This window comes from Colletotrichum lupini, chromosome 5 (genome assembly GCF_023278565.1).
Source record: "Colletotrichum lupini chromosome 5, complete sequence".
Classification (NCBI taxonomy): domain Eukaryota; kingdom Fungi; phylum Ascomycota; class Sordariomycetes; order Glomerellales; family Glomerellaceae; genus Colletotrichum; species Colletotrichum lupini.
The window spans coordinates 4,397,247-4,418,870 of NC_064678.1; the positions used below are offsets into that span (position 1 = coordinate 4,397,247).

Genomic DNA, 21,624 nt, shown 5'->3' on the forward strand with positions numbered 1-21,624 from the left:
GCAGCAAAGAAAGCCAATCCTCAGAAACACAGAGAGAGGAGGAGCAGGTCCAGCACGTTGCGCAACAGATCGAGCAGGGCACAGGTAGCATTGTTGCTGAGAGCACCAGCGACTCAAAACCAGAGGTCCAGACAGTCGGGTACTTCCATTCACGAAGACCAAGTGCTCGCAAGAAAGCATCCGTAGGGACAGAGGTAGGACAGGTCACTGTCAACCTAAGTCTTGGGAGACACCAGATCTATCTCGCTCCAGCTAATCCTATAATCAAGTGTAGACATGGTAATTTGGTTGACAATGATCAATGAATACCATTATCATAGTGTCTAGTGCTCGACTCTTCTCGATGGCATAACAACATTGATAAAATACGCCTCTCTATCCTGACTCTGCAGAGACTCAACTCCATATTTCTCCCATGCAAGTCATCCCCAATCCCCCAGGGAAATAAACGAGACGGCTCTCCACTGAAAAAAAGGATTCCCACCTGTTACCGACACTTTAAGGAAGTATCCGTACCCAAGAGTGCCCTGCCGAATCGCCCGACCGTTCCTTGAGAGACTTGCAGGCTACAGTCGGGTGTCCCAAGCGACACCGGCATCGCGCCGGGACAGCATTCAACCGGAAGACCCAGAAATTTGGTAAGAGGGGGGAAGAACGCTCGCTCGGCCCGCCCGATTTTCGGGATGTGGAGACGGGACTTATACGCAACCCCGCGTGAACCCCTCGGATGAAATAAAAGAAGGCATTTCGTAAACCTCACTTTTCTGTCTTGAAGATATCATCACTTCACAGATCAAAACCGCCAACCACATCGGTTTACATGAGCTCGTTCTCAAGGTTCCTCAACCTTTTCAAACCCAGAAAGACGCCAACCATACCCCTCACAACACCATCACCAAGAAACCCTTCCCCCTTTGCAACCCCCCCAAAACCATCCAAAATGCGTCTCCCCTACGTCCCCAACCCTCCCCAAACCACAACCCCCGAAGACGCCGCCATCGTCTCCCGCATCCAAGCCCGCCGCGCGCCCCGTCCCCTCCAGGCCCTAGACCTGACCCTTCTGCACGCGCCCCCCGTCGCCGACGGCTGGAACTCCTTCCTCGGCGCCGTCCGCACCCAGACCACCATCCCCGCCGACCTCCGCGAGCTCGCAATCTCCCGCGTCGCCGTCGTCAACAAGGCCTGGTACGAGTGGGGCCACCACGCGCCCCTCGCCGTCGCCGCGGGCGTCTCCCAGGAAGGCATGGACGCCATCAAGACCGAGGCCCCGCTCGACCTGGCCAGCCGCCCCGCGCTGTACCTCAGCGAGAAGCAGTGGGCCGTGCTCGTCTACTCGGACGAGATGACGAGGAACGTTAGGGTCAAGGACGAGACGTTTGCCAAGCTCAAGGAGCTGTTCAACGAGAGGGAGGTGGTGGAGATTACGACGACGGTTAGTTCTTTTCTCGGGCGAAGGGGGGATGAGAAGGGGCTGAGGCTGGGAAAGGAGAGAAGCTAACAAACGAATCCAGGTCGCGTGCTATAACTGTGTGAGCAGATTCCTGGTGGCTCTCGATGGTAAGATGGGACCCTCTACGTCTTCAAGTCGAATCGATTCTAATATTCAAGCAGTCGGTGAGAGGAACAGCACTGGGCCTGACGATGCGGCTCTGCCGTCCCACTAAGCCAAAGAACACACAAGACATAATCAAAATAGTATGCTTAAGCCGGGGGATCTTGTACTGAATTGGGAAAATGAAAAGACTAACTGATCAAGTGTAGTGTAAATATGCCATGGGGCTAATAATGCTGTGAAAAAGGGGTATCTCATCTAAGTGAAGTGATGTGTAAATCCTCCTGCTAAACGGTTAAAAAAGTAAAAATTCTCCTCATCCCCAATCCTCTCCCCAATCCTCCCATGAACCTCCCATGAGACTCCTGTGAACCTCCGTGCCCGCCTTGCGCCTGTGACCCCTCCATTTTCTTCATAAAGTTCGTGACCGCAGTTTTCACTGCGGGCGTGGGAGAGCTGACAGATGGTCTGCCAATGATGCCCCCCCAAGATGCTTTTCCGAGGCCTCAAGCTCAGTGCCACCAGATAATGTGTCGTCTGTTCAATATGCATATGCAAGTGTTCATACCTCGTTAGTGCCATGTAACCTGTAGTCGTAAGCCGGTAAATCGTTCTTCGTCGTAGTTTGCGTAAGTGTAGGTGCCGTCTATAGAGTTTCGACGCTTCCCCATGTCTGCCGCAAGCAACACTCCCTGAATCCATCGCCGTATCAAATCGTTAGCTTGGAGTTGGCCAACTCTTGTTCGATGGATCTTTCGATGGAGGAGCGTCGCTTGTGCATCCGGGGACTCTTTTGCAGTTCCTGAACCACACCCGCCCACCCCAGCTTGTGCCCGGGTTGCGTAGTCTCGCGATGACCGATAGCTTGGGTAGTTAGCCTTCGCAGCGGCGGCCGCTCTCGAATCTCCTCCGTTAAGGCGCGCGTCAAGTGGGCGTTTAGGTTGGTCATTGGGGGCGTTAAAGGGGAAACAGGTGTCTTTTCCGGGTCTCTTTGCGGTGTCGTTGGTGTTGCGACGGGCATTTGACGTTCTGCTGTGACGTTTGCCCGATCCGCGACCACACCCATGTATACTACGAGGAAGCGCATCCTCACGAGATCCAGCCGGCGCACACGCTCCTCGAGATCGCGGCGCTTGCTCGCCCAGAGAAGGCGGGCGCTCAGGCGTAGAGAAGTGGTGTCTTCGGAGAGAAGCAGCAAGTTGATCTCTTCACGCAGGTCATCGCCGCCCTTTTGGATCTCGCGCAGAAGTCGACCTAAGCGGAGCTTATCTTCAAGGCGCTGGACCTTGGCAACATCGCGATCGTAGCTCTCGTTCTCCTCGACCGAAAAGTCGACGGCATCGATAAAAGATGTGATCTCGTTGGGAGCGACACGATAGGCAGTGATATACGTTGTCAGGATCTGGGAGAGTACGACGAGGGAAAGGAGGAGCGCGGTCAGAATGAGGACGAACGTCCACTGGCGCGCTTCGTTCTCGGCCATGGCGGAGAGCGAAGCACGTAAGAGAAGAGTGTAAGTGGCGGGTCAAATGGCGAGAGACTATCGCACCATGATGCGACGGAAGGGTTGTTCGTCAATAAGTATGCGTAGGCCTACACAGGGATGTGATTCGCGACGGACAAAGGCAGTGTTTTCAAAGTAGAGAGACGGCACAGTCAAGATGTGAAAGGAGGGAGTAGGCAACGTTGATGGCGGCTGAAGTGTGTACACGAAATCGGAGGGGAGGAAGGGCAAGGAGGGCAAGGAGGGCATGGAGGGCTTCGCGGTGGTATTACTGTACTCCCGTCATGACCATCGACAGCAGGAGTTGGTCGTTCCGCTCCGCGCAGTGCTGTGCGCGCCAGTACGACGTTAGGGTCTGTAAGTTGGGTTCCAGATGCAGCGCAATCAAATAATGCCTCCTCTTCCTTGCCTTTTCCTGCCCCTCTTGGATGCGGCCTCCCTTGCATCTTTTTGCTCGTGAGGTGTAGCCACTTGGCGGCATGAGCCAATAAATGGCACCGAGGTCGCTCCTAACGGGTCCTGCTCGTCGACTGTGGGATGCGACGCTCCCATGGTTGGTGGTCTCCCCTGCAGCTGCATGTTGGAGCGTCACCTGTCACTGGACAGACGAGGGTGAACTTCTGTATCCAGCATGGCTTCACTGTGGCCCGAACGTGGCTCGAGAACCGATCCGATGGGGCCGGTGCTCTTCTTCTGCCCTAGACGGTGGGAACTTGGAAGTCGAGGGCTGAGCTTGTGACCAACAGTAGCACTCATCATCGCGGCCCTCGTCTTCGGGGCTTCGTTGGGTGGATTTGTGCGTACCCACTGTGCTGCATATCGCGGGCAAAGTCCACCGACTGGTGTCAAGAAGGGGAGAAACCCTCGGGCGGATTGTGACTTTTGGCGGTAGAAGACGCGACGGGAAGGGCTAGAACCTGGAACCTGGAACCCAGCATTGCGGACGGCGGTGGGCGATGGGCGAGGGGTAAGTTCCATGATGAGGGGTTGTCTGGCGGTCAGCGAGCGAGACAAGATGAGACGACTGGGACGAGGCGAGGACGGAACGGCATGTCTGTTTCTGTTGGTGCTGATGTTGGTGCTGATGCGATTTGCCTAGCCGAAATCGTGATGAAGAGAAAATAAGAGGCATGGAAGGCATAGTTACAAGTTGGTGTAATCAAAGTGTGCAGCTGCAGGTGTGTTCGCTTGTCTCCAGTACCTTGATTTCAGTCAGGTACCTTACATACTTTGGAAGCGCCATAATGTGCCATCCGAACACTGCAACCTGCGGGTTCTGTTTGGCTCCACGCACCAGCCATGTAAGAGGCTGGACACTTGTATGTTGAATGGCTTACTGACTTTTAACCCTTGCGCTTGCGCTGCGTTTGTTCTGCATTTCAGGTCAGCGGGGAGGTTTAGCTCACTGGATCACCGGTAGGTGCATGATGAGTGCTAGTGGCTAGCCAAGCCGCCACAACAATTGGATGCTCAAGGTAACCATTTGGCGCGGCCAGAATACAGGCAGAAGTTAAGTTCGGGAGGGCAAGCCGAACAACATCGGCATTGAGAATTAATGTGAAAATCAGTCTACTCCCAAACCTGCTCCCGGGTTTGCCATCATCAAGATGTGCAACAGGAGACATATCGGAGCGAATGTAAACCACCTCACCGACCTATCTAATCCCAGGCTGCATGGAAATACAGCAGTGGAGAACATTTCGACATCCGAAATCCACTTTCCCTATCTAGACGTTTAAATGCCACCTTATTCTGGAGGGTGCTCCATTTTGGATTGAGTTTGTAAGTCACGTATTGTCACATTAAAAAAGGTACGATCGTGTGAGGTTGATGAATCAATTCATCTCTACCTGCAGGACTATCTGGGGATATGCATTTTCGTGCAAGGGGTATCAAATTCCATCTGCGTCCTCAATCCTGCCATGCTCCACGCCAATTGGCGCTGGATTTAGTGCTGTTTGGCCTCGGCCTGCTTCTGTATGTCATGCTCGGCACCACGCTGCTGAGTCTTGCCTGTGTCGTGGAGACCCTCGTAGTGTGCCTGGCCAGCCTTGTCGCCGGTAAGGCCAGCGACAGCACCACCAATGGTGCCCTGGACACGGTTGCCAATGCCAAAGGTATAATCGTTGAGCTGGCCCTTGGCCTCCTGCTCCTGGCCCTGGAGGTTCTGCTCACGACCTTGCTGCTTCAAGTTCTGTAGCCACGCTGTCAGCTTGCTAGGTGCTTATGGAACAGGGAGTGGGATTTGTGAACAAGCTTACCTCGGAGCCGACAAGACCACCAACAGTCTCCTTAGCAGAGCCGACGGTCTGGTTCCAGGAGCCGCCAGCACGATCGGGGTCGTCCTTGGTCACACCACCAGCGGTGGCAGTGAAGCCGGGAATCTTAGCAGTAGCGTGTGAAGCATCGTGTTCGAGCTGTGCCTTGTCCTGCTTGGCCTCTCCCTTGTTCTGATCGGCAGTGCTGCCGGTAAGAGAGCCGAGGAGATTCTGGGCAGCGCCAGTGGCAGAGTCGACGTACGACTTGAGGGTGGAAGTGTTGTCGTTGTTGGCAGCCATGGTGGATATTGTGTGGTTTGATTGCTCTGATGAGTCTGATTGATTAAGTAATGTGTAATGCTTGTAGGTTGCGTTTGATGGATGATGTGAATTGTTGATGTGGCAGAGGAAACATAGTGCTGTTGAGGAGGATGGATGGTATTTATGAATGGAGAGAACCACGTCCAGACTCCTCCACTTTCTTAGGCAGGGAGCATGTGAATCGCCATTGTTCTGGCAACCGCGATGACATTTGCCAGATGAAGCTGGAGGTGTGATGTCATTTTGGAGATGGTGCCTGTGGCTGCAAGAGCAGAGGAGGGGGCCACTTTGGGTCATTGTGGAGGACAAACGCGGGATGGAGGGGCAGCTTCGTACCCTGCGCACCTTCCATGATGTCATTTTGCGACTGCACGCCTTCCGGACTAACGACCACGCCATCGTCGCGGCGTCGCCCCTTTCCTCGTGCCCCCCTAATCCCCAAATTCCCAACACACTTTCAGGCTTCACGCTTTTCGTCTGGAAACATGAGACGCCCTGCATACTGCGTAAGGTAGGCCATGTGAGCCCACAACAGACGTAATGAGGACTAGTCTGGACCTTCCCTCTCCGACACATTACCATTTGAGGAATGGTTGATGATGCACATCTTCCGCCCGCCTTGGCAAGAGCTGTCCCCCCAACTTGCAAGTTGCCAGACATGGCCATACCGCAACGACAACGCCTATCTGCCTGCCTCCCAGGTTGTCTATGCCATCGTGGTTGAGCAAGTAGGGTATCAGTATAGCATTCGTGCCGTAGGTAGTGCGAGCAAATTCATCCTTGCATTAGACCGCTGAAGAAGCCGGACAACCGGTGACATTCCGCTTGCTTCATGTAGCTTGCTTACACTGATCGGCGGCTTGACACAACGCACTCTTGACATACTTGATGTTCCTGCAGAGAACCGTGGCACCTGAGGAATTATGTCAAGGCTTACACAAGGTATGCCAGACTGTCACTTGTAGGCGACACCGTCGGCTAGCACACGGAGCTTTCGCTTGCGTGTTTGTCCATAGCTCGAAGCTTCTCTATTGTGATTCATGCTGAGAGAAGTTCTTTTGTTGGGGTCGTTCACAACCGTAGTATACAGGCCAAATTCTTCATAAAAACAGCCGATTGCCGCCGTGCCGGCTCTTGCCGGCATCTGGTCTTTCCGACCAGTATCTCAACTCTCCGTAGTCCCCGATCCCAACTCCAATATCCCTGAGCAAAAACGAAAGGCTGGCTGTTAAGGTATCTCAAATGTGGGTTTTAATACAAGCTACTCCGGGTAAGAAAGACTCGGGTGTCTTCCTGCAAGATCCTCAACGGACTCACAAGGGTCGAGTGCTGAAGAGTGCAGGTGTTGATGGGCAGGTGTGCATCATGTCGAGCATACTGCCCTTAGTGCTGGCTCCACTGGATAGTGTTGAGGTCAACACCCTCCTGCACCAACTCCCAAAGCGGGCTCAGCTCGCGCAAGAAGTCGACTCTCTCCTTGACTGCCTTGAGAACGTAGTCAATCTCCTGCTCGGTGGTGAAACGGCCAATACCGAATCTGATACTGCTGTGGGCGCTCTCATCGCTATTACCCAAAGCACGAAGAACGTAACTGGGCTCCAGAGAAGCAGAGGTGCAGGCACTGCCAGAAGACAGCGCGATGTCCTTCAAGGCCATCAGGAGAGACTCGCCCTCAACATAGGCGAACGAAACGTTGACACATCCAGGGTAGAAGTGCTCAGGGTCGCCGTTCTGGGTGGTGTGCTCCAGCGACAACAAGCCATTGAGGAGTCTGTCAGACAAGAACTTGATACGCTTCGAGTCGTACTGATAAAACTGTTAGCTGCTGTGTATCGATGCAAGATACCATAAACAGAGCAGAAGGGTTAGGATAAGGTCAGACAGGTTGCTATTTTTCAACATGGACGTCCTTGTCACGGGACATTCAGAAAGCCATGCATGTAGGAGCGAATCATCATATGGGTAGGCTGGGCAAAGGGAACTGAATGAAACCTTGAACATACCTCCATTTCCTCGTAGGCGATGCGGCACGCCTCGCCGAAGCCAGCAATCAGCGGCGGTGCGAGAGTACCGCTTCGCAAACCTCTCTCCTGTCCACCTCCGCTGATGATAGGGTCAAGTCTGACTCTGGGCCGGCGGCGGACGTAGCAAGCTCCAATGCCTTTGGGGCCGTAGATCTTGTGTGAGGAGATAGACATCAAGTCGATGTTCATCTTGTTGACGTCCATGGGAATCTTTCCGACAGCTTGTGCAGCATCAGTGTGGAAGAATGTTTTCCTCTCGCGGCAAAGCTTTCCAATGGCCTCCAATGGCTGGATAACTCCGATTTCGTTATTCACAGACATAATGCTGACGATGGCAGTATCCGGACGAATCGCTGCAGCTAGCTCATCCATGTCGATCAAGCCAGAGTTCTTGACCGGGAGGTATGTAACTTCGAAGCCCTCATCTTGAAGATGGCGGCAGCTGTCAAGAACGCACTTGTGCTCCGTCTGCGAAGTGACAATGTGCTTCTTCTTTCCAGATCTGCCAAAGAACCTTGCGACTCCCTTAATGCTCATGTTGTTGCTCTCGGTGGCGCCACTCGTGAAAATAATTTCCTTGGGATCCGCACCGATAAGCTTCGCAATGTGGCCTCGAGCCTCCTCGACCGCTTCCTCACTTTCCCATCCGTATGCGTGCGTTCTCGAATGTGGGTTTCCGTAGATACCAGTCATGAACGGTAACATGGCATCGAGGACGCGAGGGTCGACGGGAGTCGTGGCTTGCATGTCGAGATAGATGGGCCGCTGGCCCTCCTCCATCGTAGTGACTTGCTTCAGGACCTCAGCCATGGGGCTAACCATGACATTTGAGGCATCGGGAGACTTAGGGACAACATCGATGAAGTCTTTCTTGTCAAGCTTGATGGCCGTTTCGATGTTAACCTGTGCATTATCACGTTTCGTTTCCGAGACGTATCTGCGCTGCTGAGATAATCTGTGGGTTGGCGCAACCGCCACCCTTGATAATGAGGAAATGCCTCGTGAGGGAACACCCGGCACCTGCGTATAGCGGCAAAGGCGGCCTGCCTGCCTGAAGGCGGATGATGTGATGCTAGCCATGATGTGTTTGATGTTGATGGCGTAGGGAAGAAGAGGGACGCGAGCTTCAGGGAGAGGAAAAGGAAAAGAGAAATTCTAGAAAGAGGAGAAGCTACCCTACTCAGGATGGGGATAGTTTTTTTTCGTGACAAATTGCATCGGAGACCGTCTCGGGGTCGGGGATAAACACACGGGCCGTGATTGGCCAGATCGGTGGGATGACGTTCCCTATTCAGCTGCAGTCCTTTTTGGGAGGCGGTTTCGGCTACGGCACCTGTCAGGACCGACACCCCCGAAAAAGCAGCAGCCCAAGATTGGGCCGCGCCTCGTAGGGTCAAGAAGCACAGGCGGGCGCGGCAGGGAAGCCGAAGGTTGCAAAGGGACTGTCCCTACCTGGACCTTACCTTCCTATGCCATGATGTGCCTTACCTAACATGCCCTTACTCAAGGATGATTAGCTAAACAAAACGTAAACGGGCAGGCCTCCCAGGACTTGGACAAAGTGAATTGGGTCTTTGCTGAAATGCTGGATGCGGCCGGACTGGGGACGAGGATCTTTGCAGAGACGGGCTCTCGGAGTCGCCCTGCTCTTCCACCGCTTTCGCCGCGACCGAGCAACTGTATTCCACTTGCCTTTCTTCCTTTTGCATTGTTCAATTTCCCAAACCGAAGCTCCGAATATCCTCAAGTCCATCCCCTTCCTTCTCTCCAACCCTTTTCTGATATTCTTTTTCTCATCCACAAATCGCAGCGTCATCATCGCGAAACATCTGTTTCCCACGTCGCAGTGCTCCGTTCTTCCCGCTGACCCCGCCAGGCACCTACTTTAGGTACCTTAGCTTCTGCATAGTAGCGCCTTAGCTCCTGTCTTTCGGCACCTCATGCGCCACAGCCAAGCGACACTGCGCAGAAGCTGACTGACACAGCCACGCCTACGTCGTCACCAGCGACAATCAGGTTGCGAGAGCCCACACCTCATAAGGTTGGACGTCGAATACCCTCAACTTTCAAGCAGCGACGACCCTCGTCAGAACCTTCAGCCTACGATACCACCTTCTCTACCCTTTATTGGCACGAACTTTTCAAGTACCTAATCCGATACATCACCACCACAAAATCACCCCGCCATGAGCTTCCGGGGCTTCCAGAAAAGCGTCATTCGGGTACGTGTGTCCACTTAATGAGGGGTCCTCCCGTGCCTTCCGCGTGGTGACGTGAAGACGGAACACAAAAATTGGCTGACTATTGATCTCCTTTTCTCCACGACAAACAGGCGCCCCAGCAATTCAAGTCGCGCTTCAATATCGGCGAGCACACAAAGGATGCCGTCTACATCGATTCCGAGCGCAGATTTCAAGAGCTGGAAACCGAGACGAAGCGATTGCACGATGAGTCCAAGAAATACTTCGACGCCATCAACGGCATGCTCAGCCATCAGATCGAATTCAGCAAGGCCATGACCGAAATCTACAAACCCATTTCCGGTCGCATGTCGGATCCCGACAGTTTGGAGGTTCGCGGCAACCCCGAGGGTATCCGCGCCTGCGAAGAGTACGAGGCCGTCGTCAAGGATTTGCAGGAGACTCTTGCGCCAGAGTTGGAGATGATAGAAAGTAGGGTTATTCGCCCAGCCAACGAACTCCTCGATGTCGTCAAGGTCATTCGCAAGTCAGCAGCGAAGCGCGAACACAAGAAGCTCGATTACGACCGACACAGACAAACCTTGAAGAAGCTGCAGGACAAGAAGGATCGGAATGCCAAGGATGAAAAGGCTCTGTGGAAAGCGGAGAACGACGTGGAGCAGGCGACTCAGGAGTTCAACTACTTCAACGATCTTCTCAAGGAGGAACTGCCGCGCCTGTTTGCGCTCGAGCAACAATTCATCCAACCTCTCTTCCAGTCCTTCTACTACATGCAACTCAACATCTTCTATACGTTGCACGAGAAGATGCAACACTGCGACATCGGCTACTTCGACCTAACGCTCGACGTACTTGAGGCATTCCACAAGAAGCGAGGTGATATTCAAGAGCAGGCGGAGAAACTATCCATTGTGAAGTTCAAGACGACTGGTCAGAGACGTCCGGTAAAATACGGCGGCCGTCCCGCAATCGAGGGCAAGCCTCAACACCTGCTTACCGCTGGACCTTCTTCCTCCTCAGCTGCCTCCACAACCTCAGCAGCGCCCACAAAGTACGGTGGCTACACCAAGCAAGGAGAAACCGCCGACGCGAACCCGCCGCCTCCATACTCTCCTCCGCCCACGAACGGAACTTCTGGCGGAGGACTCGCCGCTATTGCCGCAGCAAAGTCAAAGCCTCCTCCGCCCAAGCCCAAACCCAGCCGACTCAGCGGAGCGCCCGCGGCCGAACATGTCACCGCCTTGTATGACTACGCTGCACAAGCTGAGGGCGACCTGAGCTTCAGGACGGGCGATGTCATCGAGATCATCAGCAGAACAAAGAACGAGAATGAGTGGTGGCAAGGTAGATTGAACGGAAAGACTGGGCAATTCCCAGGTGAGTTTTTGTCACCGGCCAGCACAAACTTGAATAGAGACAAAGACTAACTTTCTCCGCGCAGGGAATTACGTGAAACTGAATTGAGTGGGAGCGACTAATAGAGACTCCCAACCCACCAATAACGATCGACACCCGTGATCTTCACCCAAATACACTGTGCCGCAGAGGCACATTAATGAACAACTGCTAGGGCATCGAAAGGGAAGCGCGAAATACTTGCATTTGGGATCTTCGGCGTACGCAGAAGGGACTGCTCCATTATTTCGAGTCGGAAAACACTTGAGAGAGGAGCGAAGGCAAAGGGAGAGAAAATGAGGGAAACTTGGATGTAGGGGAAGGGAGGAGGGGTGGGAGAAAGGCTGAGGAGAGACGTCGCTTTGCTTTCACCCTGGGAGAAGTGTCCATGTGACACGAGTCTGTTGGTCGCCTCACTTTTATTTCTCCAGGTTTTCGGTGTAGAGAGACCGGCATCGGAGGCGGTGGCATAGCAAAGGATGGCCTTCTGATCCCATACCTACTACGCCTTTTTCAAACGATTCTGCAATTGTTGTGTTGTCAAAAATCACAAGAGCTTTCTCAATTCTGTGAGCATCATCGGCGTGCTGTAAGTATTGCGTGATTCCACATGAGAGAGCTGGCCATTTGCTTTTTACTGGTTTGTACAGTTCCCAAATGTCTCGTATCAGAAGTACAGGGAGGCGGGGGAGACCCGAGAAATGAGGCTCACTCTCCTCTTGGTATTTCACCCCCTTTCCTTTGAGCCTCGACAAACATGTTCGCTTGCGGCTCAGCCTGCCTATAGCTTCATGTATGATCCCGGCCGGCGGTGGTGTGAATGGCAAGTCTTTGAAGATTGAACAGTCCAGTCGTGGTCCAGGGCGCGCCCTTTTGCATTGTAATTTTCAATTTGAGAAACAGGAGCCCTTTCGTAATCGGCAGGGTGCATAAACAGCACTGGGATATATATGCAAGTTGTCGAGGTCTGGTAGAATTATATTTACGTATGCATCTATAGGCTGCCGGCCAGCGTGACCTCTTCTTCCCCAGGAGCCCAATACCCATGGAAGCCTGTTGACCCCTGACTCCGAGGGTACCATTGCGTCTTTGGCTGGTCATTAAGCCAGTCTCGGGGCTTGGGACATGCAGCTCGACCCTATCCACCCTTATGTTTTGGTTTGTCAAAGTGCAGGTTCGACGTGGGACAACGGGGCGAGGCTCCTTGGGTGAGGCGAGCAGCCTATCGACGGGTTCTGCCTCAATTGGTCTGCTGGTATTCACAACTCCGTCTTTGTATCGGCAATCGGCGGGAGAAAACTGGCAGGGTAGGCTAGCTGTCGCTTTCCTGTGGGAAAAGCTTTGGGTAGTAAGATCTCAGAAGGAATATCAGCTCCTATGGTAGTATCGTCCAACGGGAGATCAGCTCCTGCTTAATCCCACACGCCAAGGATCGGCCTCTCACCTATCTCGCTGGCTAACTGATACCACTCGAAGTAACAAATATAAGATACGGAGTAATTGATGAAGATAGATTTAGAACGGGGGTCGGGCTAGCTCGCTTATGGTGAGAGCCCCCTTGGTAGAAACCGGGGTACTCCGTAGGCAACTCTACACTAGAGTCCCCATCGTGCGAACCACATCCTTCCTGAGCGGGGTGAACAAGGGCTTTTGAGCAGAAAACAAGGCAGCCAACATCCATTCCCCTGTCCAAGTACAAAAGCAAAGAATCCAGGCGGACGCTACTGTGAAGCTCCAGCGGGCTGCCTGCAGTAACTAACGATAGAAGATGGCGTAGGTGTAGTTGTCGTCGGCCGAAAATCTCCGTCCCACAACTTTTCGCGTCTTTTAATGGAGCAAAATACAAAATTTAATGCGGGATCGTCAGCTTGGTAACCCTGTTGAAAAAGTACCAGCATGAGATCTTGCCAGTGAGGGATGCTAGTAAGACGTCTAGAACGTTTGATAGAGCTGCCCGCGGCAGGCTCTCATCAGCAACACCGGCACGGGACCGAGTGATCCTTGCAAAACGCAAAGTTGAAACCAACAGGATTTTCAAGAGCAGATATGGGTTGTAAATATGCGGCCGAGGCTCTTCTTATCCAGGATGGCGCGTCTGGTCTGCCGATGCCCTCCTGCACGTTGGCAGATGTTTGTGACGGGTCAGGATTGAACCCTTCACTAAAGGAAGAGTTTCTCGAACCAGGAGCAGACACCGGCAGGGACTGCGGCGTAGGATAGGGCCCCGAATCTCTCGCATTGTCGCCTTCTGTCGCTTTGTGGTTGCAAGGTGGTCTTGTTGGGCCGCCAGGCCACCGAGCGAGTCCGGTGAGCTTAATGGAAGGGCCAAAACAGATGAAGACCAAAGGCCGTCTGGTTTGAGATCCCCTTTGCCCAATGGCGTACACCAAAGAGCGCTCATCCATTACCCCCGAGATGTTACCGAATGTAGTCTGGCCTTTGGGATAGAGTATGTTATCCAATGCGTCAAGATGCACATTTCGTTGGCTCACGTCGACCTCTGGTGGCCACGATGAGATCTCGTTAGGCCTATGGGTCTGGTGGGAGACCTGAGCAGAAGTGTCAGCTGGTGACTCCTTCGGAACCCGGCCGGTTCCGCTCTGGGGGAAACGAGAAATTGAACGTATTTGCGGTCTTTGCGTAATCGATTCGGTAGCGACAGGATCGTTTACCAGGTCAATGAATGTCTCGCAAGACTGATTATAAGAACGTATAAAGCATTGGCTTAATGTTATGGTCGGCGATGTTGAGCCGTCATCGCCTCTGTGAACGTAGGTTGTGTTCCCTTGCTTCTCCAATGTGACTAACTTAGCAGACGAGCAGCGCGGGGTTGACATATAAACGGTTTGGTGTGTGTCAGCTTCGGTATCTCTTTCACCAGGGTCAGCGGGAGCGGCAAAAATTATCTCCTTTCGGTATGCTGTTCTCGCGCTGGAAGATTCGTTGACGAGCCATTCCCTTCGACATTCAAACACCGTGATGTTTCCCGTGACCAAGTCTTTCGCGAGCTGCAAAGTACTCCATCGATCATCTATCGGGCCGTCTTTGTGATCTCGCCTCAGCATAGACTCTTTCGACGCCAGCTGCATGTCTCCGGGCTGAGTACTGCCCACAGGCAACCGAAACCCGTAATAATACGATAGCGAATCCGTCTCGTATACTTCGAAACTGTTCAGGCTAGATAAGCCATAAAAATAGTCATCAATTATTTCGAAACAAACGGTCGTTCCGATGTCTGAACCAGCTAGGTCTTCGAGATCCAAGTGACCAGGTATCCACTGCTTGGTCTGTAGATCAAATCGCCGTAGGACCCATCGTTTGAATCCATCATCCCCAGTCACCGAGTGAGTGCCGTAGTAGAGGTAGTTCTGGTTATTGCGTACAAATAGCTTGGAGGTTGACTCGAGACGTTGGGCTGTCAGAAGTGTCTTCTTCTCCAAGTTGATGACAACGAGGCGACTGTAACCTTCAGTCTTGGGTGGGCTGTAAAGACAAGACAATACTCCATGGGCGAAGTATATTGGACGGAATTTGTACTTGCTGTTGGCGAGATTCGCCCCTGGAAAGGATTGGAGCAGCATTCGAGTATCGATGATGTCCTCCGAGTCCGATGAGGCATGCAGATTAAGGAGACGCAAAACCTCGTAACTTTCCGTATAACAAAGCGTGCCGTTGCAGTAGATGAAGTCAACTGCATGAGCGACCAGAGCTGTGGTGTATGGCTTGGCAGTGGCGATAGCGTCCCGAAGCTTGACCAGTCGCCGCAAGCAGCGAGCATAATGCTTAGAGGAGCGGGCAGCTAGGAAATCAGCTGAATACGGCGCATGAGTCTAAGCCACGAAGTCAGCGCGGCCCAGGGGTGATTACTGTTGTTGAAGCGATGCTCACCTCCAAAGCGGCCCGGCAAATATCATCATTGTCCACGAGATACCTGAATTGCTGGCAAACGAGACTTAAGTTGAATATGTCATGTAGATTCAAAGAATTTGCGATGTAGGTCATGATCTCGATAGGCAGCCTTTGCATTCTCGCACAGTCGACGGCTGCCATAAACCCGTCCTTCTAGCATTCGGTCAAGGACTTCTTGTGATAGGACGAAGGATCGAATGCCAAAAAATCATCAGGCAGCCTGGGATGTAAGTTAGGTAACGTAAGGTAGCTTGAGGGAGGGGTGGTCAGGTGAGAGCCAGCCGGCGGAGGAAATCGGTGCTACTCCAGACTAAGGCAACTGACTATGAGGCGACCACTTGTCATGCAGGTCGAAATATTCATCGGGAAAGGCGACTCTTGCTTGTTTTATGGTGAATACCCAAGGGACTTAAGGACAGAGCCACATCCCATTGACCCATTGAGGCTCTGCTTCCACATACACGCACCCCTCCCCCGCCTGAGACCCACGAATTGGCCAAGAGCATATCGCCGCTCCCCCCTCTAGATCCAAGACAAGACCAACCTACCTATGCTTAGGTATGGTAGAATCCCTTCGAAGCCAGTAAAATTGCTCAAAGACGCTAGCCTAGCAACATCGGACCATTGTGCAGTCTGTCTCAGTACATAAACGGCGACATAGCGAAAGGAGTGCCCGTTGGGTCCCTCGAAGTGTGTTATGGGAATCTGGGGTTACCGAGTTTTCTCACGTTCTCTCATGTGGTCTTGTGCAACAAAAGGCGTGACAATGTAGAAGCATTGGGGGAAACGTAGTCGTACAGGTACCAGGGTCCCTTGTATTGGAGAGCTCTGTCGGTCATTTCAGTGATACCTAGTTCGGCAAACTGCGGATACAGAGATGCGATGCAATGATGTCCTACAAGTATGTCAGAGCCTTGCCGGGCACATTCTCTGGCGAGCATGCGGCTCTCGAAAATCAGGCTGTACAGGGGGGGGGTGGAGATTTATCAACCTGTCCGGTCGAGACTGGCATTTCCCTGCTAGCACGTACATGCCTACCTGATTGCAGGAATGAGACTAAAGTGCACTCCAACCAATCAAAATACTGAAAAAGAGCCTCCATTCTCCTCCTCGATGAGACCAATATTACTCTCTCTCCCAAACTTTCCTCATCACCCGCATCATCGTTGCACTGCCTTAATCAAGGTGAGCTCTATGTGACGGCGATCTGGATCCTAGACTGATGCGGCTCTGCTTCGCGGCTCTTCACGAAGACTGTGCAGGTCGATGTTCCCTCGTCTGTTGCAATTAACACTCTCCATACTTAGCCACCTTGTGCGTAAAGTGTATCTGCTGAGGTCCTTCTCTGGTTAGATGACACACCGCTCACGTGAGGCCTTTGTATAATCATGTTACTCTACTCTGGTGAAACGAATGTATTCTCAGCGACTCCATCATCTGCATGCCTTAGTCGTCGTTCTCCTGCTATCGTCGCCTGACCAAAAGTCCGCGTTAGAAGGCCACGGAATCTCCCGAATTAGAATTTGCGCCCGTTCGTCGTCTTGTTCCGTAAGGACTACTAGGATATTGCAAATCTAGGGGTTCAGCTCGCCATTCGTGGCAGTTACGAGGCTGGCTCAAGGCGACTCATGTGCTTTGGGCACCAGATTCACATCGTCAGCGATCCACAACTTGAGCCATCATGTCAGATGCGACAGTTTCCATCACAATGTCCGTAAACGAACACCCGAGCCTCAAGAATGTCGGCCTGACTGACCTATCAATAGCGATGACACTTGTCCGACTTCCTTTGGCTTAGACAACGTATGTGGCAATGTCTTATTCGCCGGGTATTGTCCTACCAACCGGCGTCATCAAATGATGCCTTCGAAGGCATTCTGGCCAGGTCTTGCATCATAGATAGAGTGGTACTGTCGGCTTCCCATGAACCAGCCACGTTCCGCTCGCTGGTTTATCGAGCCTTCTCAGTGATGCTGTGTTCGCACAAGTGCAAAATCCGACACAACTAGCAGCTCGTACGCGGCGTAAGTCCGGTTTCTGTTGATGCCCAAGATCTTGATGCTGACTTGGGCTCAGCCACGCTGATCTGTTATCGCCCTAAGGCCAGGTTCGAAGAGCGAGGCGATGGTAGAATATTTGGAGAAAATAACTCTCTGGGATACGCCACAGCCTCACGAAACACTCTCCCATCAACTTTGAGGCCCTCAGATCGTCTACGAATGATTCACTTGTTATCAAAGACTAGGAAGATGAAGGGTGGTGAATTGCCGGTGCAAACCGAGCGCTTTTCTCTTGGAGGTCATCTCGATCCTGCAGTCAGGTGGAAAGGCTGAGGGAGTGCGTTAGTTATAGGAAGTGTCACACAATGCGAATTAAGGAGATGAGAGACTGAGAACAGTTCTCTGCAGAGGTAACAGTGCATACGTCTTTCCCATCATCTCGCTCATACTACCAGCAGAGGGTTTTACCAAGTGAAGCAATCCCCAACCATATTAGTTTGCCCGGCGGACGCCGCCGTCAGCCTTTCATCCGCTGGGCCTAGTTTGGTAGCAGGGACACGGCCGGTGCTTTTTTGATTCTACGGTCGACAGCCTTACATTTCAAGGAGGTCGAAATCTACGGGACCTCAGCCTATGTCTTCAGCATTATCTGTACTACCTTGGCCCCCTGCGTTTCTTGGTGCCGGAGCTGTGGGTCTTTTACACCGGGGATTTGCCCGGTGAACCCCGGCATCTGACCGCCTTAGTGCTTACAACTGGGCTTTTCTTTTGGTACCTCGGTACCTAGCAATTCAGATTTATTAGGGTATTGTTAATATGCAGTCCTCTTCATATAGTATATGGTAAGCATCGTTTATTATGTCGTCTCTAAATAGATCAGTAGTATAGTTGCTTCGAAAAGCCAAACATAATTAATTCTCAGCTTGTTATCATCGTAGCGTGGGATCGATAAGTCTATTTCACACATATTTCGGACGCAGATTACCTCATGTGTGCTTCTCAGGTTTATTGTTCGTTATGGCACAGCTATGAGGGAGCCTCCCTATTACAAAAGATCCAAAATTCATTCCAGTACTCCTCTACACTGTTCGATGCTGTGCATCAAGGGCACAGCTCTTTACTGTGCGCAATGGCCATCCGCACTGTTTTCCTTAGCATAAAAGTAGCATGCTGCCGAATGAGAATTAGCTGGGTAGGATCCTCAATCCTGGTTTGCGACTTTCCTCTTTCATGTTTTAAACCTTTCCAAGACACACAATTCTGCATTTATTTTCTCGAAATTCACCGGCCATGAGTCTCACCGCAGAAATTGACCTGTGGTCACCTTTTACCAACGACACTCTGTTGGAGGTTCGCACCAGCGTGATGAAGAAGATGCCTAGACTAGAGGTCACGTCCGGAATCGACAAGGATTTGAGGCATGGTCCCATTCACGTATCATATCTCGGACTCGATGCGGATGAGCATGATCCAACTTTCCATGGTGGACCGGATAAGGCGATACACGGTTGTGAGTACATTGCAATGCTGGTTCAGGCGTTCTTCCCTCGTGACGCAGTTCTGAAAGTTTAGTCCAGATTGCTCCTCTCACTATTCTGGTTGGAAGGCAGAGCATCCAATTGCAGCGGACAGATTCAGACCGGGAGCTTTTGGCGAAAACTTTGTCACCAGACACATGAATGAGCGCAACGTTTGCATTGGCGATGTTATCGCCGTTGGTGCCGAAGTCGTGCTCCAAGTCAGTTTGCCACGACAACCATGTTACAAGCTCAATCATCGTTTCCAGTTAAAGAACTTTGCGCCTACGACGTTCAAGTCTAGTAGGACTGGCTGGTATTATCGTGTTTTGAAAGAGGGAACAGTCAAGGCTGGCGACGAAATTAGGCTCGTCGAGCGCAAGTGGCCCAAGTGGACTATTGAGAGGGTTCAGGAGTACCTGCACCGGAACCAAACCGACGCGGCTATGAATGAGGAACTTGCATCAATTGAAGACATGGGCAAGGAAAGTCGTGGCGCATTCCAGCGACGAGTGGCCAAGGCTAAAGCTCAAGTGAAGAGGGAAAAGGGGGACCAGTGGAGAGACTTTAAGATTATCGAAAAGACAAGACAAACCTCGAGAATCTCATCGTTTGTCCTCGAAGCCATCAACCCGATCGAGAACCCAGAATATCTCAACGAAGGGGCTCACGCAAAGCTCAAACTTCCGAATGGCCTCCTTCGGTCTTACTCCGTCATCTCTGGGGACCGCAACAAGTTCGAGCTCGGCATTGCTCTCGAGGATAAGGGCCGTGGAGGATCCCTCTACATCCACAACTCTATGTCTGTAGGCGACATCCTTCAGGTTGGGCGAATGACAACCGACGTACAAGTTGCCAGTGCCTCAAGCAATCACGTCTTCATTGTGGGAGGTATCGGTATCACCGCCTTTTTGGTCCTTGCCGAGGCCTACCACGAAGTCCACTACAATTTCGAGATGCACTACGCCGTTCGCTCGGACGACGATATACCGTTTCGTTCTCGCTTGGATGCTCTTGGGAGTAGTGTTCGATTTTACGACCGTAGTAAAGGCGAGAGGATGGATATCACCGAGATCATCAAGACGCTCAAGTGGAACAGCCACGTCTACGTTTGCGGACCTACGCGAATGACCGATGCTGTAAGGGTAACCGCAGAGGATTGTGGTCTCGATGAGGGCGACGTACATTACGAAGCCTTCTCTGCCGATACATCGGGAGACCCATTCGAGGCAGAGGTTCTGAATCGAGGCGGCAAGATCCTGAAGGTGGGCGAGGAGGAGACGCTGCTGGAAGTACTTAAGCGGGAGATCGGGGGCGATGTGGAGAGTAGCTGCGAAGTCGGTAACTGTGGAACTTGCAAAGTTGCGCTTAAGAGCGGTCGAGTCGATCACAGAGGCACAGCTCTATCTGGCGACGACAAACTTGAGTCAATGCTGAGTTGCGTGAGTCGTGGTATTGGAAGAATAGCAATCGAGATTTGATTGACCACCAGTCTAAACACGCTCTCTGCTAGATTGCTACAGTATATCCAACTTCGCTTTGGTTTCACATCATATTTGATTCAAAATAGACAGTGTTAAAGCCAGAGCGTTGTGTGCCACCGTACCTCAATTACTCCGAGAGTGCAACAGAAACAACCTTAGTACCTAAACTAAGTAAGACGGAGAGAGATCGGCCACCTCACCGAGCTCGGTGTCGATCGCCCTTACCGTTGATAAGAGTGGTGGGGTATAGAGCACGGGCCATGAGGCTGGGTCAGGCCAATGATGGTAGCTTCTGATAATAATCAGAGACCCACCTTGACTTTTTTCTCAGGCTGGCTTCGATCGATCCGACAAGAATTCTAGCTGCTCACTCTTACTTCCATAGGACGACAACATTTCTTCGCGTTGAGCCGATCCCCCGCCAATATGTCAACCGCCGAGTCCCAAGGGGATGGCTTCCTTCTCTTGCCAGTGAAGCTCCCAGCACTTCCCTCGTGCCCCATCACCGCTCTTCACGAGATCCGCGTTCGACGAAATGCGCCCAGGATCCCGACCGAGATCGATGATCGAAGTCTCTTTCTCAAGAACGTCCCCGTCGACAGCACCGAAGCTCATTTTCGCCAAGTTTTCTCCGCTCTCGTTGGTCCAGGTCGCTTCGAAAGCATTGCATTCGAGGATGATCGGAAGAATGCCGCAGCTGTCGACCCAGTCAACGCTGCGAAGATTATGGGTCTAGGCAAGAAGCGCAAGCGCGGCGAACAGGAAGCAGAAGAGAGAGCCCGGGAGGAAGAAATCGCACGACTGCCCGAGACTTGGACGAGAAGATTGCGAAAAAGCGGTAGCAGCGCCATTGCTCTCTTCGCAGATGAAAAGAGCGTCGAGCTCGTGCTCAAGGCTATCAGGAAGGCGAACAAGACGACAAAATTTCCCGTCTGGGGACAGGGTGTTTCCGAGGATGAGCCCGAGCTTGGATCCGAATGGGTATCTGCACACATTCAGCTGTCGCGCTGTGACAAGGCGGCAACGCAGAAGTCGGTTCACGCCTTCTTCAACGTTTTCAACCGCAAGGAGAAGGAAGCGGCGGAGATGGCCAAGAGGTTGCGCAATGAGCCAGACGAGGACGGCTTCGTCACAGTTGTCCGCGGTGGCCGTGTTGCTCCGGCCAACAAGAACGAGGCCGAAGAAGCCCGACAGAAGATGATCGACAGGGCCTCGAAGAAGAAGGACGAGACTACGGACTTCTACCGCTTCCAACTGCGCGAGCGTCGCAAGGCGGAACAAGCCGCTATGCTGAAGAGATTCGACGAGGACAAGAAGAAGGTCGATGCCATGAAGGAGAAGCGTGGCAAGTTCAGGCCGGAAACATGAATCTACAGAGGACGTTTCCAACACATTAAACAAGATACCCATGTAAAAAACATCAACTTCAGCGTAAGTGGTCTCTCCTCTTTCTCAGTGT

The 21,624-nt window shown here is 52.3% G+C and overlaps 10 protein-coding genes across 10 annotated transcripts; 4 read left to right on the plus strand and 6 right to left on the minus strand.

The window, feature by feature from the left end:
• Positions 1-940: 940 nt before the first annotated feature.
• Positions 941-1,664, plus strand: CLUP02_10717 (carboxymuconolactone decarboxylase; the record flags this gene model as incomplete). Its single annotated transcript, XM_049289690.1, has 3 exons — positions 941-1,432; positions 1,512-1,557; positions 1,612-1,664. The coding sequence occupies 3 exons, from the start codon at positions 941-943 to the stop codon at positions 1,662-1,664; spliced, it is 591 nt and encodes a 196-aa protein (XP_049146835.1).
• Positions 1,665-2,261: 597 nt separating this feature from the next.
• Positions 2,262-3,035, minus strand: CLUP02_10718 (uncharacterized protein; the record flags this gene model as incomplete). The annotated part of the gene is made up of 1 exon (XM_049289691.1): positions 2,262-3,035. The coding sequence occupies one exon, from the start codon at positions 3,033-3,035 to the stop codon at positions 2,262-2,264; it is 774 nt and encodes a 257-aa protein (XP_049146836.1).
• Positions 3,036-3,644: 609 nt separating this feature from the next.
• Positions 3,645-4,034, minus strand: CLUP02_10719 (uncharacterized protein; the record flags this gene model as incomplete). Its single annotated transcript, XM_049289692.1, has 1 exon — positions 3,645-4,034. The coding sequence occupies one exon, from the start codon at positions 4,032-4,034 to the stop codon at positions 3,645-3,647; it is 390 nt and encodes a 129-aa protein (XP_049146837.1).
• A 970-nt stretch (positions 4,035-5,004) lies between these two features.
• On the minus strand, positions 5,005-5,932 carry CLUP02_10720 (uncharacterized protein; the record flags this gene model as incomplete). The annotated part of the gene is made up of 2 exons (XM_049289693.1): positions 5,005-5,250; positions 5,318-5,932. 2 exons carry the CDS (start codon positions 5,930-5,932, stop codon positions 5,005-5,007), a joined length of 861 nt encoding a protein of 286 aa, XP_049146838.1.
• Positions 5,933-6,465: 533 nt separating this feature from the next.
• CLUP02_10721 (cysteine desulfurase IscS) lies at positions 6,466-8,739 on the minus strand (the record flags this gene model as incomplete). The annotated part of the gene is made up of 6 exons (XM_049289694.1): positions 6,466-6,529; positions 6,595-6,663; positions 6,746-6,856; positions 6,953-7,033; positions 7,071-7,441; positions 7,639-8,739. The coding sequence occupies 6 exons, from the start codon at positions 8,737-8,739 to the stop codon at positions 6,466-6,468; spliced, it is 1,797 nt and encodes a 598-aa protein (XP_049146839.1).
• Positions 8,740-8,936: 197 nt separating this feature from the next.
• CLUP02_10722 (BAR domain-containing protein) lies at positions 8,937-11,378 on the plus strand (the record flags this gene model as incomplete). Its single annotated transcript, XM_049289695.1, has 7 exons — positions 8,937-8,941; positions 9,000-9,138; positions 9,200-9,338; positions 9,470-9,548; positions 9,616-9,913; positions 9,992-11,237; positions 11,326-11,378. 7 exons carry the CDS (start codon positions 8,937-8,939, stop codon positions 11,376-11,378), a joined length of 1,959 nt encoding a protein of 652 aa, XP_049146840.1.
• A 1,847-nt stretch (positions 11,379-13,225) lies between these two features.
• CLUP02_10723 (F-box domain-containing protein) lies at positions 13,226-15,257 on the minus strand (the record flags this gene model as incomplete). The annotated part of the gene is made up of 2 exons (XM_049289696.1): positions 13,226-15,085; positions 15,144-15,257. 2 exons carry the CDS (start codon positions 15,255-15,257, stop codon positions 13,226-13,228), a joined length of 1,974 nt encoding a protein of 657 aa, XP_049146841.1.
• A 545-nt stretch (positions 15,258-15,802) lies between these two features.
• CLUP02_10724 (uncharacterized protein) lies at positions 15,803-16,003 on the minus strand (the record flags this gene model as incomplete). Its single annotated transcript, XM_049289697.1, has 2 exons — positions 15,803-15,848; positions 15,930-16,003. The coding sequence occupies 2 exons, from the start codon at positions 16,001-16,003 to the stop codon at positions 15,803-15,805; spliced, it is 120 nt and encodes a 39-aa protein (XP_049146842.1).
• Positions 16,004-16,054: 51 nt separating this feature from the next.
• CLUP02_10725 (uncharacterized protein) lies at positions 16,055-17,951 on the plus strand (the record flags this gene model as incomplete). Its single annotated transcript, XM_049289698.1, has 12 exons — positions 16,055-16,126; positions 16,188-16,349; positions 16,427-16,444; positions 16,518-16,533; positions 16,615-16,648; positions 16,768-16,878; positions 16,931-17,049; positions 17,153-17,188; positions 17,241-17,423; positions 17,485-17,501; positions 17,563-17,705; positions 17,795-17,951. The coding sequence occupies 12 exons, from the start codon at positions 16,055-16,057 to the stop codon at positions 17,949-17,951; spliced, it is 1,068 nt and encodes a 355-aa protein (XP_049146843.1).
• Positions 17,952-18,454: 503 nt separating this feature from the next.
• On the plus strand, positions 18,455-21,533 carry CLUP02_10726 (MOSC domain-containing protein; the record flags this gene model as incomplete). The annotated part of the gene is made up of 3 exons (XM_049289699.1): positions 18,455-18,674; positions 18,742-20,022; positions 20,551-21,533. The coding sequence occupies 3 exons, from the start codon at positions 18,455-18,457 to the stop codon at positions 21,531-21,533; spliced, it is 2,484 nt and encodes an 827-aa protein (XP_049146844.1).
• Positions 21,534-21,624: the final 91 nt, after the last annotated feature.